At 34.3% G+C, this 19535-nt stretch overlaps 1 protein-coding gene across 4 annotated transcripts in view; it reads left to right on the top strand.

Moving 5' to 3' along the window:
- Nucleotides 1–19535, top strand: part of car (vacuolar protein sorting-associated protein 33A) — a 75383-nt gene that overhangs the window by 50724 nt on the left and 5124 nt on the right. For all 4 annotated transcript variants that reach the window (XM_085812536.1, XM_085812535.1, XM_085812538.1 and 1 more), the window contains exons 14-15: nucleotides 12058–12226; nucleotides 17347–17469. In XM_085812536.1, the coding sequence (XP_085668662.1) occupies nucleotides 12058–12226; nucleotides 17347–17469 (292 nt within the window). The remainder of the gene's footprint in view (nucleotides 1–12057; nucleotides 12227–17346; nucleotides 17470–19535) is intronic.

Here is a 19535-nt window from a genome sequence, read left to right on the forward strand (position 1 = left end):
TCCCCTTTCCTGTATTCCGAGCTCTAATGGCTTTTATAAATAAATACTCAAGCATATATTATAGTTCCACCATGGGTACACATGTTATCGCAATCACCTTAGTAGACGTCGCCAAATTTTCGGAATATGCCAAACTCTGGCAAACATAATCAGTCTTCAAGTAACATCTTTCAATCAAGCAATGTCACCTTTTCGTATGTGGGTTTTTTCCCCTTTCCTGTATTCCGAGCTCTAATGGCTTTTATAAATTAATCGGGATATTTTTTCCCCTTAAATGAATTTTAAAGTTTACACTTGTAACATTTCCCAGCAACTGCTGTAAAATTTCTGCAAGTACAGTACAAAGTCTGTAATGCAGATTCGCCGGGACTTCGGCGATTCCGGATTAGGGTTTTTTCTGGATTATAGATCATCAATTTAAATCTGGTAAGATGGCATGCAGAAATTATACAATTAAAAATATGAACTGTAATTTATGAAATAAAAAGCAATTATGATTTAAAGGGTATCAAAATTCACAAAAAAAAGCTTAATATTTATTTGTTTACTTATTCAACATTTCTTTCAATGTAAGTTGTTCAAGTTGCTTCATTTTTTGTGCTAATGCTTTCTCTTTAATTCTATAAACGGACATAATGTCTTGTTCAGTTACAAAGTTCCACTGTTCCTGTAATTGCTGTGTCGAGAATACCGACTAACTTGTCAATCAAAATTTTTTCGTTTTCAATAATTCTGTTTCTCTGTCACTTTCTTCACTGTCGGAAGTGCGCATGGGTAAACACTTTACGCGCATGCATAGCGAACGTTGTTGGAAAATATAGCTTATTTTTAAATTTTTTAATGCATCATCTCTCCTCCTTGAAATGTTTATTTAGTTTAGTCCTTATTTTAATATAACATAGTAGTTACTTCTACTTCTTTTTCTTGCTGCCACTGTTTGCATTGAAAACGGACTGTCTCAACCTAATTGAGATGCAAAAAACGAAACAATGTTACGTCATCTGAAAAGCCGATTCGTGCCGATAGCTGATTGGTTGCCGTGAGATGACGTCATTCCTACTTCTGCTATAAGTATCTCGCATCGCTCTGGCTCACCCTTCTAGTTCCTGGTTTACCGGCTGGTGTGTGAGCGGTTTCCAGCCCCTTCCAAAGGATGCCTGCAGTCCGGTGAAAGGATGCCTTGATTCCGGTTTACAAGATGATGGTTCCAGATTGAAGTTCTTCAGTTCCGGGGGCTGTCCTGTGAGTGACTGCCGTAGGCAACGTCCATGTTTCTTCAAGGAGGGTGGAATTAAGTGCAAACGGCGTTAGGGCGGTTTTAAGTGGTTTCACATTTAAATTTTTCAGGTGTTTTCTTGACCATTGATTATGGACTTATGGAATGGGTAGCCTGCTTTATTTTTAGGCGGCATAGTCACTATTTAGGACATTTTGTATAGGTGTTTGAAGTATTTGAAAGGCATATAGCACGTGCAGACAGATCTTTGAACCTTAAGTTGAAATACTTTAGGACTGACAATGGGCGAGAATATGATAATGATCAATTCAGGTCATATTGTAATAAAAATGGTGTAAAGCACGAATTTACAGATGTCTACACTCCAGAACAGAATGGAGTTTGTGAGAGATTTAATCAAACAGCTCTAAATAATATACGTGCAATCTTACACGATAGTGGAATGAGTTCTGAATTTTGGTCAGATGCAGTAATGTATTTTGCATATTCATTTAATAGAATTTGTCATAAGGGCCAAGATAGAACCCCATTCGAATTATACACTAAGCGGAAACCATCAGTACGTCATCTTAAGGCATTTGGAACGATTGCCTATGTGGGAATTCCAAAGGCTAAAAGAAATTCTAAACTCGATCCAAAGGCAACAAAGGGCCGATTGATTGGGTACAGTGTACGAACAAAAGGGTACAAGATTTGGTTGGAAAATGAGCAAAAGGTAGTAGAAACCCTAAATGCTACTTTTAAAGAGTCGATTGGAATGCAGAAAAGTGGCAGTGGAGCTGCACTGGGCACCCTACCTGATTTGGAATCTGAAGAAAGGGTAGAGTTCCAATCTACTGACACTCCAGTTGGCTATTTTCCTGAAATAGAGGAAAGAACCGATACCAATGTACCTTCTTCTACAATTGGCACTGACACTCAATCTACATTGAGACAAGTAACTTGGCTTCGTAAACCTGTTCCAAGGCCAGACGGCACTCGTACGGATGTGTATTATTTTGAGAGGGGGTGTAATCAAAGACTACGATCACCAAATGATGTAGAAAGGTATTGTACTGAACATAATATTCAGTATGATCCTACCTTGTTTGATTTCAAGGGAAGCAATACTTATAGTGGTGAAATCGACCCAAGTGGTACTCCTTCAATGTCGTATACCCGAGATAGCTGACTAGATGTTTCAATTCCAAACACTTATAACCAGGCAATGAAATCTGCAGAAAAGCTTAAATGGATAGAGGCAATGGAAGAGGAAATGGCCAACATGCGAAAGCATAAGGTATGGCATCTGGTTCCACTTCCTAAAGACAAGACTCCACTAGGTTGCAGGTGGATTTTTAACATTAAACGTGACGAATTTGGAAACATTGTTCGTTTTAAAGCTCGTTTAGTGGCTCAGGGTTATCGGCAAATTAAATACGATACCTATGATGAAACCTACTCTCCTGTAGTCAACTTTTCAGTAATAAGGCTCTTTTTCTCCCTTTTAGTTGCACACCTAGGATGGGCAAATATACAATGTGACGTGAAAAGTGCCTATCTCTACGCTCCTTTATCAGAGGAAATTTACATGTCCCAACCTCAGGGTTTTGTGGAGCGAGATAAAGAAACTTTTGTGTGTCGTTTAGATAGAGCCTTGTATGGTTTGCATCAGAGTGGCCGATTATGGTACTGCGAGTTGGATAGAACACTATGTAACCTAGGGTTCATCAAGTTTGAGTGGTGTAATTGTGTCTATCGTTTTAAAGATTTTGTCATTCTGTTGGTTTATGTTGATGATATAGTTGTGTTTGGGAAAAGGGAAGTTCAGGCCAAAAGGATATTAAAAGTCCTGAGTTCACATTTTGATTTGAAAATTTTAGGTAAAACAAGAAAGCTTCTGGGTGTGGAATTTGAATATGAGAAAAATAGTGTTTTAATTCATCAGCAATTATATATAGAAGACATAGTTAATCGATTTAAGTCTTTTAAAATACAAATTACTTCCCTTCCAATAGTTAAAGGTGTGAAATACTCAAAGTCTCAAAGTCCCAGTACACAAGAAGAAACGACTGAAATGATGAATTATCCTTATAGAAATGTTTTGGGATGTCTATCGTTTCTTTGCAATCGTACTCGTCCGGATATAGCTTATGCTGTTAATATATTTTCTCAGTTCCAAAGCAATCCTGGTAAGTTTCACTGGGAAGGATTACTTAAACTTTTAGGGTACGTTTCCAATACCAGACAGCACAAACTCAAGCTGGTATGCAAGGAACTGAAGCTCAATATATATTCAGATTCGGATTTTGCTTCAAGCAGGGATGATATGGTGTCTATTGGTGGACAAATAACTTTATTGGGAGAATCACCTGTATCTTGGCGTACGTTTAAAGAAAGGGGAGTGAGTTTATCTACTATGGAGGCTGAATTTATCTCCATGACTGAATCAGCAAAAGAATTAGTTTGGTTTAAAAACATTTTGGATGAATGCATTCAGTTTAAAATTGCAAGTAACTATGTTTCGAGGCCAATATTGTTTGCTGATAACATGGCTGCTATATGTTTTACAAAATCACCCATTGAAAACTCGAGGACAAAACATATAGATGTGAAACTATTTTTCATTCATGATCTATTGAACAGGGAAATTTTTGATTTAAAATATGTCCCAAGTAAAGATAATCTGGCTGATCCCATGACAAAACCGCTGACTAAGCATAATCTGGTAAAATTTTGTGGAACAATTTTCCTATGAAATTTGTTTTTGTGTGTATTTAAATTAAGAGTTTTGTTAATTTGAAAAATATGTTATATAAGTCATATATGATGGATATTAGGTAAATGTAAAATTGTATAGTGTAAAATGTTGTATGAGTGACCAGGGCCCTGGGTAAATGTATTGAGTGTATGATCAGATATATGACTTTGTATTGTTTTGTAACATGTTGGACTTTCTTGCTACAGTAAAATTTTTTTGAATAATGGGATAAGTTTTTCCCAAAGAAAAATGTTCTTAAAAATTTCTGAATGAAATTGTGATATTTATTTATTCTTGTTTTGAATTTTTGTAAAGATACTGGCATTCGGTTTTTATTTCAGGTCGGAGATGATGATGTGGGGGGCATTTGTTGGAAAATATAGCTTATTTTTAAATTTTTTAATGCATCATCTCTCCTCCTTGAAATGTTTATTTAGTTTAGTCCTTATTTTAATATAACATAGTAGTTACTTCTACTTCTTTTTCTTGCTGCCACTGTTTGCATTGAAAACGGACTGTCTCAACCTAATTGAGATGCAAAAAACGAAACAATGTTACGTCATCTGAAAAGCCGATTCGTGCCGATAGCTGATTGGTTGCCGTGAGATGACGTCATTCCTACTTCTGCTATAAGTATCTCGCATCGCTCTGGCTCACCCTTCTAGTTCCTGGTTTACCGGCTGGTGTGTGAGCGGTTTCCAGCCCCTTCCAAAGGATGCCTGCAGTCCGGTGAAAGGATGCCTTGATTCCGGTTTACAAGATGATGGTTCCAGATTGAAGTTCTTCAGTTCCGGGGGCTGTCCTGTGAGTGACTGCCGTAGGCAACGTCCATGTTTCTTCAAGGAGGGTGGAATTAAGTGCAAACGGCGTTAGGGCGGTTTTAAGTGGTTTCACATTTAAATTTTTCAGGTGTTTTCTTGACCATTGATTATGGACTTATGGAATGGGTAGCGTGCTTTATTTTTAGGCGGCATAGTCACTATTTAGAACATTTTTTTTTTTTTTTTTTTTTTTTTTTTTTTTTTTTTTTTGAAATTTGTTTGTATAGAATGCCAGTGTTTTGGAGTACAGGTAAAAATATTTGATGAATGATGATTATGTTATGTTTTGCCTAATACTCTAATATTGTTGAAATTTATTTTATGTGTTTTTATTTTTTTTATTATATTGTTAATAAATTGGTTAAGTTCAAAATCTTTTATTGTCTTCAATGTCTGCACAACATAACTCAGGGAGCTATCATTGCTACCACTGCTAAATGTTTAATTTCTTTAAACTTTAAACTTTGCTTTAGCATCATTTTGGTTATGGGCCCAGTAGCTCCTGAGTTATTTTTAGTGCAGACTTTTGAAGTTTAAAGTTAATTTAGGACTTAAGAGATTGGGGGGCGGTTTTTGTTAAAATTCAAATATGGCTACTGTTAGTGTCATGCATAATATTGCTAAACTTGATGCATGTAATTATTTTACATGGTCCAAAGATATGAAGTTTGTCTTGAATGAAAAAAATGCATGGCTTTTGGTCAAAGGTGTTGAGAAATGTCCTGATTTAGATGATGTTAAGGGTATTGCAAAAGAAATTATTGCCGACTTTCAAAATAGAAGTCGATTGGCATTATCGTTAATTTATATGAATGTAAGCCCTGAATATAGAAACTTGATATGTGAAATTGATGACCCAGTAGTGGCATGGAATACGCTTGCCAAATATTTCCAGCCAGGTTATAGGTCAAGACATATGTCCCTGTTTTCAGAGTTCTTAAATTGCAAAATCAAGCCAAATGAAAGTATTAGTTTCTTTTCTTCTAGATTAAAACGAGTAACTGAACAGTTAGCTGATATTAATCAGGCTGTAAGAGACTTATATATATGTTTCCAGTTTCTTAGGTTTCTTCCAGATAAATTTGATCAAGTAGTTCAGAATATTTTGAGGTGGCCAGATGAAAAGTTCATTTTTAAAAATGTTGAACTTGAAATTCTAGCAGAGGAAACGCATCTTAATTTAAGAGAGATGGATAGGGAAAACTCCAATAAGACTATAGAAGTTCAAAGTACTCACTGTGAACCCAAATTTAAGCAGATTAAAGGGCTCAAGTGTTATAAATGTGGCCGTCCAGGTCATATTCAAAAATACTGTAGAATGAGAGGTAATTTTTCCAGTGTTTTGGAGTACAGGTAAAAATATTTGATGAATGATGATTATGTTATGTTTTGCCTAATACTCTAATATTATTGAAATTTATTTTATGTGTTTTTATTTTTTTTATTATATTGTTAATAAATTGGTTAAGTTCAAAATCTTTTATTGTCTTCAATGTCTGCTTCTTCTGTTTCCTCAGCTGTATCTAATAGTAATAAAACATCTTCTAAGTGTAAGAATAAACCCAAGTTGAGTAAAAGTAATAATTCCCATGCACAGTCCCATTTTATAGCTCAAGCCAATGTTAACAATTTGGAAGAAAATGATGATAGTTGGATCTTTGATACGGCTGCATCTCATCATTTTTGTAAAAATCGTGAATTGTTTGATACTTTTTCTCCTGTGAAAAATGAGAATATGCTAATAGCTATTGATGGGGTAACGTTTCCAATTCATAGGAAGGGTACTGTTAAAATGAAATTTGGGGATAGGGGATACGGTTATTTTGCTTAAAGATGTGTTATATTCACCTGAACTAAGACGAAATTTAATATCTGGACCTAGGGTGGATATCAATGGAGCAAGATTTTATGGTAAAAATGGGCAAATTAAAGTTACTGATGATGAGAATTCAACTTTGTACAAGGCTAAGTTGATAGGAAGTAACTATCATGTGTTCCCAAAAATAATCAAAAAGGGGGGCAAATCTGTAAAATTTGAGGCATTCGCAGTTCAGAATAATAACAGTGAATTATGGCATGGTCGGTTTGGTCATATAAATTATGATACTATTGTCAGGACTAGTAAGAGACATTCAGTCCGAGGTCTTCCTGTGTTAAAGCACTCACCTAATTTGTTTTGTGAACATTGCCAAATTAATAAGCAAAGACGAATCTCCTATAGACCTTTAGAAGGTATTCAAGTAAAGAGACCGCTTGAAAGGGTTTTCTCTGATGTATGGGGACCTATTAACATTCCAGGTAGGAATGGTGAACGTTATTTCGTTTCCTTTGTTGACGAATATTCTCGTTATGTGGTAGTGTATCCCATTGTGGAGAAAAGTCAGGTGTTTGAAGTATTTGAAAGGCATATAGCACGTGCAGAAAGATCTTTGAACCTTAAGTTGAAATACTTTAGGACTGACAATGGGCGAGAATATGATAATGATCAATTCAGGTCATATTGTAATAAAAATGGTGTAAAGCACGAATTTACAGATGTCTACACTCCAGAACAGAATGGAGTTTGTGAGAGATTTAATCAAACAGCTCTAAATAATGTACGTGCAATCTTACACGATAGTGGAATGAGTTCTGAATTTTGGTCAGATGCAGTAATGTATTTTGCATATTCATTTAATAGAATTTGTCATAAGGGCCAAGATAGAACCCCATTCGAATTATACACTAAGCGGAAACCATCAGTACGTCATCTTAAGGCATTTGGAACGATTGCCTATGTGGGAATTCCAAAGGCTAAAAGAAATTCTAAACTCGATCCAAAGGCAACAAAGGGCCGATTGATTGGGTACAGTGTACGAACAAAAGGGTACAAGATTTGGTTGGAAAATGAGCAAAAGGTAGTAGAAACCCTAAATGCTACTTTTAAAGAGTCGATTGGAATGCAGAAAAGTGGCAGTGGAGCTGCACTGGGCACCCTACCTGATTTGGAATCTGAAGAAAGGGTAGAGTTCCAATCTACTGACACTCCAGTTGGCTATTTTCCTGAAATAGAGGAAAGAACCGATACCAATGTACCTTCTTCTACAATTGGCACTGACACTCAATCTACATTGAGACAAGTAACTTGGCTTCGTAAACCTGTTCCAAGGCCAGACGGCACTCGTACGGATGTGTATTATTTTGAGAGGGGGTGTAATCAAAGACTACGATCACCAAATGATGTAGAAAGGTATTGTACTGAACATAATATTCAGTATGATCCTACCTTGTTTGATTTCAAGGGAAGCAATACTTATAGTGGTGAAATCGACCCAAGTGGTACTCCTTCAATGTCGTATACCCGAGATAGCTGACTAGATGTTTCAATTCCAAACACTTATAACCAGGCAATGAAATCTGCAGAAAAGCTTAAATGGATAGAGGCAATGGAAGAGGAAATGGCCAACATGCGAAAGCATAAGGTATGGCATCTGGTTCCACTTCCTAAAGACAAGACTCCACTAGGTTGCAGGTGGATTTTTAACATTAAACGTGACGAATTTGGAAACATTGTTCGTTTTAAAGCTCGTTTAGTGGCTCAGGGTTATCGGCAAATTAAATACGATACCTATGATGAAACCTACTCTCCTGTAGTCAACTTTTCAGTAATAAGGCTCTTTTTCTCCCTTTTAGTTGCACACCTAGGATGGGCAAATATACAATGTGACGTGAAAAGTGCCTATCTCTACGCTCCTTTATCAGAGGAAATTTACATGTCCCAACCTCAGGGTTTTGTGGAGCGAGATAAAGAAACTTTTGTGTGTCGTTTAGATAGAGCCTTGTATGGTTTGCATCAGAGTGGCCGATTATGGTACTGCGAGTTGGATAGAACACTATGTAACCTAGGGTTCATCAAGTTTGAGTGGTGTAATTGTGTCTATCGTTTTAAAGATTTTGTCATTCTGTTGGTTTATGTTGATGATATAGTTGTGTTTGGGAAAAGGGAAGTTCAGGCCAAAAGGATATTAAAAGTCCTGAGTTCACATTTTGATTTGAAAATTTTAGGTAAAACAAGAAAGCTTCTGGGTGTGGAATTTGAATATGAGAAAAATAGTGTTTTAATTCATCAGCAATTATATATAGAAGACATAGTTAATCGATTTAAGTCTTTTAAAATACAAATTACTTCCCTTCCAATAGTTAAAGGTGTGAAATACTCAAAGTCTCAAAGTCCCAGTACACAAGAAGAAACGACTGAAATGATGAATTATCCTTATAGAAATGTTTTGGGATGTCTATCGTTTCTTTGCAATCGTACTCGTCCGGATATAGCTTATGCTGTTAATATATTTTCTCAGTTCCAAAGCAATCCTGGTAAGTTTCACTGGGAAGGATTACTTAAACTTTTAGGGTACGTTTCCAATACCAGACAGCACAAACTCAAGCTGGTATGCAAGGAACTGAAGCTCAATATATATTCAGATTCGGATTTTGCTTCAAGCAGGGATGATATGGTGTCTATTGGTGGACAAATAACTTTATTGGGAGAATCACCTGTATCTTGGCGTACGTTTAAAGAAAGGGGAGTGAGTTTATCTACTATGGAGGCTGAATTTATCTCCATGACTGAATCAGCAAAAGAATTAGTTTGGTTTAAAAACATTTTGGATGAATGCATTCAGTTTAAAATTGCAAGTAACTATGTTTCGAGGCCAATATTGTTTGCTGATAACATGGCTGCTATATGTTTTACAAAATCACCCATTGAAAACTCGAGGACAAAACATATAGATGTGAAACTATTTTTCATTCGTGATCTATTGAACAGGGAAATTTTTGATTTAAAATATGTCCCAAGTAAAGATAATCTGGCTGATCCCATGACAAAACCGCTGACTAAGCATAATCTGGTAAAATTTTGTGGAACAATTTTCCTATGAAATTTGTTTTTGTGTGTATTTAAATTAAGAGTTTTGTTAATTTGAAAAATATGTTATATAAGTCATATATGATGGATATTAGGTAAATGTAAAATTGTATAGTGTAAAATGTTGTATGAGTGACCAGGGCCCTGGGTAAATGTATTGAGTGTATGATCAGATATATGACTTTGTATTGTTTTGTAACATGTTGGACTTTCTTGCTACAGTAAAATTTTTTTGAATAATGGGATAAGTTTTTCCCAAAGAAAAATGTTCTTAAAAATTTCTGAATGAAATTGTGATATTTATTTATTCTTGTTTTGAATTTTTGTAAAGATACTGGCATTCGGTTTTTATTTCAGGTCGGAGATGATGATGTGGGGGGCATTTGTTGGAAAATATAGCTTATTTTTAAATTTTTTAATGCATCATCTCTCCTCCTTGAAATGTTTATTTAGTTTAGTCCTTATTTTAATATAACATAGTAGTTACTTCTACTTCTTTTTCTTGCTGCCACTGTTTGCATTGAAAACGGACTGTCTCAACCTAATTGAGATGCAAAAAACGAAACAATGTTACGTCATCTGAAAAGCCGATTCGTGCCGATAGCTGATTGGTTGCCGTGAGATGACGTCATTCCTACTTCTGCTATAAGTATCTCGCATCGCTCTGGCTCACCCTTCTAGTTCCTGGTTTACCGGCTGGTGTGTGAGCGGTTTCCAGCCCCTTCCAAAGGATGCCTTGATTCCGGTTTACAAGATGATGGTTCCAGATTGAAGTTCTTCAGTTCCGGGGGCTGTCCTGTGAGTGACTGCCGTAGGCAACGTCCATGTTTCTTCAAGGAGGGTGGAATTAAGTGCAAACGGCGTTAGGGCGGTTTTAAGTGGTTTCACATTTAAATTTTTCAGGTGTTTTCTTGACCATTGATTATGGACTTATGGAATGGGTAGCCTGCTTTATTTTTAGGCGGCATAGTCACTATTTAGAACATTTTCTTTTTTTTTTTTTTTTTTTTTTTGAAATTTGTTTGTATAGAATGCCAGTGTTTTGGAGTACAGGTAAAAATATTTGATGAATGATGATTATGTTATGTTTTGCCTAATACTCTAATATTGTTGAAATTTATTTTATGTGTTTTTATTTTTTTTATTATATTGTTAATAAATTGGTTAAGTTCAAAATCTTTTATTGTCTTCAATGTCTGCACAACATAACTCAGGGAGCTATCATTGCTACCACTGCTAAATGTTTAATTTCTTTAAACTTTGCTTTAGCATCAAACGCATGTATTAAACTCGCATGCGTAAACGCTTTACGCGCATATGTAAGTTTGTGGCTTTGAGGTCCAGATTATATATCTTTCCGGATAATGGATGTCTGGATTACGGACTTTGTACTGTATACAGACTTTTGATGTAAAATCTTTTCTGGATGCCATCTACTTGAATACCTCTAACGATGCTTTTCAAAATCTTTCTCTCAAAGACTGCAAGTAATTCTTTATCCTTTTCAGTAATTGTCTAGGTTCTAGCTCCGTACATCAAAACAGGTTTGATTAAGCATTTATAAATTGTCAGTTTAGTTGTTCTTTTGATAAAGCTTGATCTCAGATACTTCTTTAAACCAAAGAAGGATAGGATAGCAAGTTTTACAGTGTTACAAATTTCAGAAGAGATATTATTCTCTAAATTAATTACAGAGCCATGATATGTGAAATACTCAATAACTTTTTAATCTGTATTTATCAGTTTCTAAGAAAAAATTATAAGTGTGTGGCATATATTTAGATTTTGTTGGTTGATGGTTTGATTGGTTGTGCATTTTAGCAGCTTCAACACCCATTCCCATTTGAATGCTTTAGGAGTTCCAGCAGTGATGTCAGTATCATCCTCAAAAAGCAAAGACTTAAACCAATTTGTTAAAAATACTTCCCATAGAATTTATTTCTGAGTCATTAATGATTTATTGAAGAGCTAAAGTAAAGAGAAAACAAGTGAAAGCAGTGCCGTATCTCAAATCTTTTGTACAAAAAAAAAAAAAAAAAAAAAAGGTTTGGAAAAAATATTGTCTGTGTTAAAGTAATGGCAACAAATTTAACTAGCTTATTGGAGATGTTCCTCATAGAACCAATGAGTGAATTCGGATTCTTTACCAATGTTTTCTTTTCATATATTTATAATGTTTGCCAGCTTATGATAAATACAGATAGTTTGTGAATCTTTTTTAAAAAGCCAATAAAACAAGCGAAATGAAACTGATTTTTTACAGATGAAATGCCAAGGTGGTTGCATAACTATACAAGTACCCAGTATGAAATATAAAATGTTGACAGTTAATGCACAAGAATTATTTTTCTAGTTTCCATCAGATATATCCTATGTGCATAGTGGATATGCCCCACTAAGTATTCGTCTTGTCCAGTTTTTGAGTCAGCCAGGTTGGAGAGCTATACCAGATGTATTAAATATTTTGCCTGGACCAACTGTTGAAGGAATACAGAAGATTCCTCTAGGGCTACGAAAGAGACGTAAGTTGTGCTTTCGAACTGATTATTTTTAAATCTTACTTTACTAAAGCAAGATTTATAAGCTATAATAATTTTAAGGGACTAGAAATTTATTTTGATAAATCCTATTTTATGAGAAAAGTAGGGTAACAGGATAATATAACCAGGGTTTTTTTTTATTTTTATGAATATGAATGAAAGAAAAATACTGGAAAAAAAAAGATAAGGATTAAAAAATTTTTATTCTCTAAAAAAAGGCAAATCAGCTATATAATCCACACTCATAAGATCACTGCATCCTCTTTCCTTGAATAACGAAAATTTCAGAATTTCCATCATAGTATCAGCTTTGAATAGGGTTCTATCCAACAACTTTGTGAAAGGAACCCACTTACGTTCTTTGGTCTAATAGTCATCACAGGCTATTAAACCAATTATAGTTGTGATATACAAAGAATACCATACAATGTCCTAAGATTTGTTTCATTTGCCGTCACTCTCCTAGATTGGGCGGCTCACCTATTTTCCATATTCTTTGTTTGGAATGCAGCACTAACAAAAGTAGATAGGAACAGATAAAAGTAGTGTTGAACATAAAAGAAAAGATACCTAAAGTTATAAAGTTATCCTTTATAACTAGAAAATGGATCTGGATCCTAAATATGGATGAATTTGAGAATTATTAATTTTTTATAAACTTGCAGAAATTCCGTAAAAAAATCTGAAACATACATACGAGGAAGTTCAACTGAAAACATCCATACAGTTAAATTATGTCCTATTTTCATACTTCTGTAAACACCCTTGGTGTTCCAGATAGTATTATACTCAGATGGTCGTGACACTTGGGCGTGAAGTGCAGGTACAAGGTAGAAGCTAGGCCAGCACCTCTGTAGTATTGCAGGTGATTGGGGTATTGCTGAACCTAACTAACACTTAAGGTTCCATAAGTGCAAGTCTCAATAAGTTCCTCATTCTTTGTGGTCTCCATGCCCCCTGGGAGTAATTTTTAACAATGGGTTCATTTAAATTAGAGTTCACCCACCAATGGCTGAGCGGTAAAGTCGCTGAACACTGGTAGTTCGGTCCGAGGTTCGAATCCCACGAACGGGCTGGCCGCATTGGCGTTTTCGTGATTGTCCCCATGTGTAATGTGTATACAAGCAAGTTTCCATTAGAAAGTCCTCCATAAAGGCATCTCTTCCCTTAGGCAGATAGCCCTCGAGGCTTTGCCGTAATTAAATAACCTAACCTGACCTAAATTAGAGTTCAGTTTAATAATTCACTGCCTGTGGTTTGGGCACCTAGGCCCTTTGAGGCAAACGAGTGTTCCATTTTTCCTCTTAGAGGAGAATTTTATGTGTGCCCACCTTTTTGATACCTTTGAAAGTTTGCTATAACTTGGAAGTATAAAATCACATAAAATATATTGGAAGTTCAGCAGGACCAAAAGCTTTGTTCGCTATGTCTGTGAATTCATTATTAGCTGGGTTTGTTGTAGGAACTTCGACTGTATTTATTTTATTTGTTAAATTAAAATTTCTAAATTTATACTTTGTCTGTTTGAGCTTCCTAATTATTAGCCTAAAATTAAGTGCTTCTTCTCAGAGTATGCTATACACTTACATGGTTTTTATTAGCTTACCAGCACATGAACAAAATTGAAATTTCCCTCAGCCTCTGCACTCTTAAATCTTTTACATCACTCTTAAGTAGTCCACAAAAAACTTCAAAAGTAACTTATTACAGGGTGAGCAAAAGGTCTGTCTCTCATTATAAAAATATGTTGTGAAAAACTATTATAATGCAACTGCAGTTACCATTTCTATTAGGTTTACTGGAAATGGTAACTGTAGTGTCTTTGAAATTAGGTAAAAAAGCAACTTTATTTTGGTGTAGATTTAGAATAATGGAGCTCATAAGAAGGTCTCTCTTCTTCAAGACTTTTTTTAGTCTTTGTAAAATGGGGACGCAGAGCTTTTTTTTTTTTTAAAAAAAAAAAAAAAAAAGTGCACAGAGGCAAACAACCAAACTAGAAGAGATTTTTCATAAATGTTAGTAAGAAAATAATAACCAAAAGGAAAAGAAATTTTAAGCAACCCTTATTTTGACATAGATTTGAACCAAATTTTGTTGATTTTGAAGATGAACAGACACTCCCTTTTCTTCAAGTTTTTTTTTTTTTTTCCCCCAAAGGGAAAACTCAGAATTTGAAAGTAAACTGCTGTGATTTTTTTAGTCCAAAAAAGGCTATTACTGTCAATACACTATTTTGCACTGTTTCATTTTTCATTTGTAATTGTTGCCATTCAGCAAAATGTACAATATTTATTTTTCAAATTTAATCTTTCTATTATTATTAAGAACATAAGCTGTTCAAATGCAATAGATGCAGTTCTTAAGAATATTATTTCTTTTTACTTAATCTGGTCTAAATGAAAATGCATTGAATTCATGATGTATCTAATAAAACTTTAAATATTTTTACAAAACCATTTGATATTTATTTTATTTTTTATTTTCATTTATTTATTTTATTTTTTTTTACATGTTCTGTAATATATGATCTGTAACACTCAACACAACAGACCCCCAAACGGTATAGTGGTTAGGGGAGCTGACTGCGATACCAAAGGGACCGGGTTCAAATTCCCGAGAAAGCATGGTTGTAACTGTCCGTCCCTTCATAGGAGGTAATGGTGCTGCCTCCACAAATGGCCACCACTTTTGGCCTTAGTAGTGGCCTAGCCTAATTGGCTAAGTGTTTGCCATTAGATTAACCCCTTCACGCCGACTGTCACGTCTACGTGCCAGCAATGAACACACTCACCTCCCAGCCGACACGCAGGCGTGACAGAGCATTTTCCCGTTTACTACCAACTGTCACGTATTTGTGCCAGTGTCCTGGAACGTTTTTTTAACTATAATTTCTGCCACAAGATGGCACTGTATGTCCATATGGTTTCAGGTTCATGTACATTAGACCTTCTACTCGAAATGAGAGAAGCATGACTCAAATACACATGTTTTTGATTATATAAACAAACGGGGAACTAAATGTTTCCAAATGGCGTGATTTATGACGTCTCTTTAAATCACACTTTATTCGCACGTGGTAGTTGTTTATTGTAAGTAGAAGTTTTATATGCGCTAAAGCGTTGAGTATTTCGGTTTGCAGTTCAGCGTTTAGAAAATAATTAGATCTTGTTAGACGTGAATTCTTTCTGTTTTTACCGTTGCAATGTCGAAGTGTCAAAAATGTTTAACAGAGCATGAAATAGCAGAAATGATGCAAAATATTTCAGATATTGATTCTGAAAGATTAACTGAAAGACATTTTCCAAAACTTTGTTCAGAAGAGACTGATAAGAAAATGAGACGACGATGCTGCGTTTGTTCACATTCCCGGAAAAATCCTCCAAAACGACAAATGAGTTATTACAAAAGAAAGTGCAAGGAATGTAACGTAGGACTGTGTGTAGATCCCTGTTTTCAAATTTTTCATACGAAAAGAGAATTTTAAGTACTATATTTAGTTTTCAGATGTATAATGTTAAAAGTCATAAAATGGTGAGTAATTAAAATAAAATGTGTAAAATATGCATTTAAACAAGAAATAAGGTAATTAAAGTATATATATATATATATAAATATCTATAAAGCATAAGTCGTTTAAATACTCTATAGAGCATTATTAAACAATGCGTTGATACTTCGGAAATTTCATGGATTTAGGCTTAGTAGCAAAAAAGCTCCCGTTCCTGGAGAGACGCTCGCGTAAGACACTGCCGGCCTCCGCAATAAGCTCGCGTTTTCGCTACCCGGCTTGAAAAAAAAAAAAACACTTAAGGTATTTCTCCCCACCTTCTTGGCGTGCCTTCATGGTGTGGTGGTCTGCACACTGGGCCGGTATTTGAGAGGTCCACGGTTCGATTCCCGGTGAAGGCGTTACTAATTTTTCATCTTGCCTGCTTCCAGAAACACCTAATGTCTCTACACACTCAACACATTATCAATTGTATATCTTCAAAGTATCAATATTCCGAACTGATGCAACAAAGACTTGTATGTCCTCTGTCTGATTCATGACAGAGGCAACAAACTTACCACTGACCTGCCATTTGTTGGAAGATCATCAAAGCTGCCAGTAGCTTTAAAAAACATTTACTCACATATGAACTTCTAAACTTCCTTTGATGGGCAACACTTGCATTCCCCCCCCCATCAGTACCATTTCATTACTAAATGCCAAAACAAAGTTTGTAATAATTTCTTGGCACCATCAACTGCATGGTTAAAAAAACTGTAATAGTAGGAATGTATAATGATAGAAATTTTACATTTATATCTTCTGCAATTATTTCTGTAAAACTTTTATAATCACAAAAGAAAAGCCATTCGATCTGTTGGTAAGCAAACTTGAGGATTGGTGTAGACTTCTAATTTGCCGGAACCTGTCACGTGAGTGGTCACCCACCCAAATACAGACTCCTGCATCTTAAGAAGGCCTGGAGGTATTTTAAGCAATACAGGCATTTCATATGGCAATCTTTCTAAGTTTTGAGCTGAACCAGTGGCAGTTATTATGAGAGAGACATTAGGCAGTAGAGAGAATCATGCAGTTGATAAATATTTAGCTCGAAATTTTGCAATTTTGATTTAGATGATTGGCTGAGGCCTGACATGTAAGGGGTCACCGAGTACAGACCCCGATCGATGCTTCTTTGTAAATGTATTTTGCTATTTGGCATGTTAAAATAACATGTTTAAATGTAAGTTGAAATATCACTTGCAGACATTTACACACAATGATTTTCAAGCTTTGTAAATGAAACATAAACCAAGCTTTTTTTCTTTGTAAGTAACAAAGTCTCTGATAAATATATACACCATTTACATGAAAATTAGCAATCTTGGCATGTTGAAAACAAATTTAAATGTGATTTGGGTATTCCACTGATACTATGAATAACATTGTAATAAAATGTATCTCAAGCTCTGCAAGTAATCTTTGTAAGATGAACAAAGTCTGTAGATAAATTATGTACACTATTTATGAAAGGACCCTAGGGTATTTCTTGTGTGATGTCATTTTATTATAAATAAATAATTGATAATGATATTTAAAATTTTTATCTTAGGTGATTCTGGTTCATCAATTCAATCAAGCACAGATTCTCAGAAAGTGACTTTAGTGTTTTTTCTCGGAGGCTGCACATTAGCTGAAATTTCTGCCCTGCGTTTCTTGTCTCAGCAAGATGATGGTAAGCTTTTCAAAACGATTTGTAGTCTTAGTATGACTAAAGTACTCATAGTATGTTAATCACTATTCTTCCAAAAGGCAATCAACCTTACTTAAGTGTGTAGATATTTTACAGATCTATAGGTTGTTTGGAGCCACTAAATTTTTATTTTTTCACTTTTTTTTTTTTTTTCCTTTCTACCATTTTATTCAGATTTGCATGATCAAAACAGATCATACAAATTTGAATAAAATTTGAATGATCAGATTTATAATGATTTAATATTAATCATTTTTTACCTTTTGCAAAATATTTGTTTCTTTTGCTGTGTTTTATGCTGTGCATAAGAAAATCTTCAATGTACAAATAAAAGGGTGAAATATTTTTTCAGATTAGCTGGTTTAAATATTTCAATGAATTACTTGATATTAATAAAACTAAAAGTGATCTCTTAAATGTTATGGATATAGATTATATCAAAAATTCTGTGCATATATTGAATGAAAAAAGTAAGATGTAAGACAAAATACACCCAATCTTGTACTGCTATATTTAATGTACAATGTACAATTTACAAACAATGGGTTGTAAGCAGAGTATTAAAAACAACAGAGAGATAAATTAAACACTGATGCCACTTAAGATAAGTTAGCTCATTTGCTTCTTATTTCAACTCTCTATAATGTAAACATGTTTTTTTTTTTTTTTTTTTTTTTTTTAAAGAGTAAATTGGTAACAAAAACTCTTTGCAAATTCTACAGAAAAACTGCATGTCAAAGAAATAAGAAATAATAAGCATAAATATTGCTTTTACAAAAAAATGGTTTGAAAAATAGGTGGTGCTATCTAATATAAAACTGATTAACTAATGAAATTTGGTAGATCCCCAGTTCGGACAACACCAGTTAACCTTTATTGCAGAAGGTCTGGTATGAATTAAGAATTCTTATAGATCAAAACCACCCAAACTGTGCACAACCAAACTGCTTGCTCGCTGAGAATACATAAAAAATGTTTAAAAGACCTGCGCTGGTATGGTACATAGGTTTCGAGAAAGATATGATATCATATCCAGTTGAAGGGGGGGAAATCTTTATTGAAAATATGGATATTGATATTTGCATTATGTTTACATAGGAAGATATTCAGAATGTTCACCATGCATGCATGCATGTTCATGCTTCCAATAAAGTCCCCCCCCCTCGCACTGAGTATGACATCATTCTTTTCTTTTTGCATTTATCTCAAAAACTATGAATAATTTGAAACTTAAGCTGTGAATAACTAGAATAATTTGAGGTTGACTTTTTTCTTTATATGCTATTCAAGGATATTCTGTTATGGTTTATTACTGCCTGTAATTTATAATTTTGTTACAGTGGCTATGCTGAAAGAATTTATAAATTGTCAAAAACTAACTTGTTTTATTACTTGAGAATCATCATCTAATAATCATGCAAAAGAATCATGAATCTGGAAATATTTTTAATTCCTTCAATTAATGTTTTCTAGAACCTGCCTACCAATGTTACCTAAAACACAAATTTTGTAAGATTCTGTGTATAAAATCTTGCATTTTTTAAAAAAAATGCATTTTTTTTTTTTTTTTAAATTTATTTATTTAAAAATTCCAAGATAAGAGTACAGTTGAACTCAATTGGTAATGAATGAATCTTTTAGTTTCACCCAGTTTCCTGTATGCTTAATGTTATTTTATTTTACACTGCTGTACCTAACTGCCAACAGTAAAAAAAGCGAATATGTGGAATATCTTTGATTGGAACTTTTTCGTATTTTGTATTTTTTCCACAATTTCTGCTAACACCCTGAAAGTCTTTATACTGTTATGAGACTTTATCTGTCATCAGATATTTTGTCACTTGTTATATATTAGCTTATAATTTAAAATATTTTCCTTTTTTACTTTCTTTAATAATATAAACATCAGCTCAATGAATGGAAATATATGAAAACAGAGACTAATATAAGTAATAATGAAAATAAAAAACTAGTTAATAGAAGCTTTTTGAATATAAGTCTTCATGAGCAGCTAAAAATAAAAAAAGCCATGCTACTCAGAGAGTTAA

This window comes from Stegodyphus dumicola, chromosome 3, assembly GCF_044657685.1.
Source record: "Stegodyphus dumicola isolate Sdum_Otavi_A_Nest chromosome 3, ASM4465768v1".
Lineage (NCBI taxonomy): Eukaryota > Metazoa > Arthropoda > Arachnida > Araneae > Eresidae > Stegodyphus > Stegodyphus dumicola.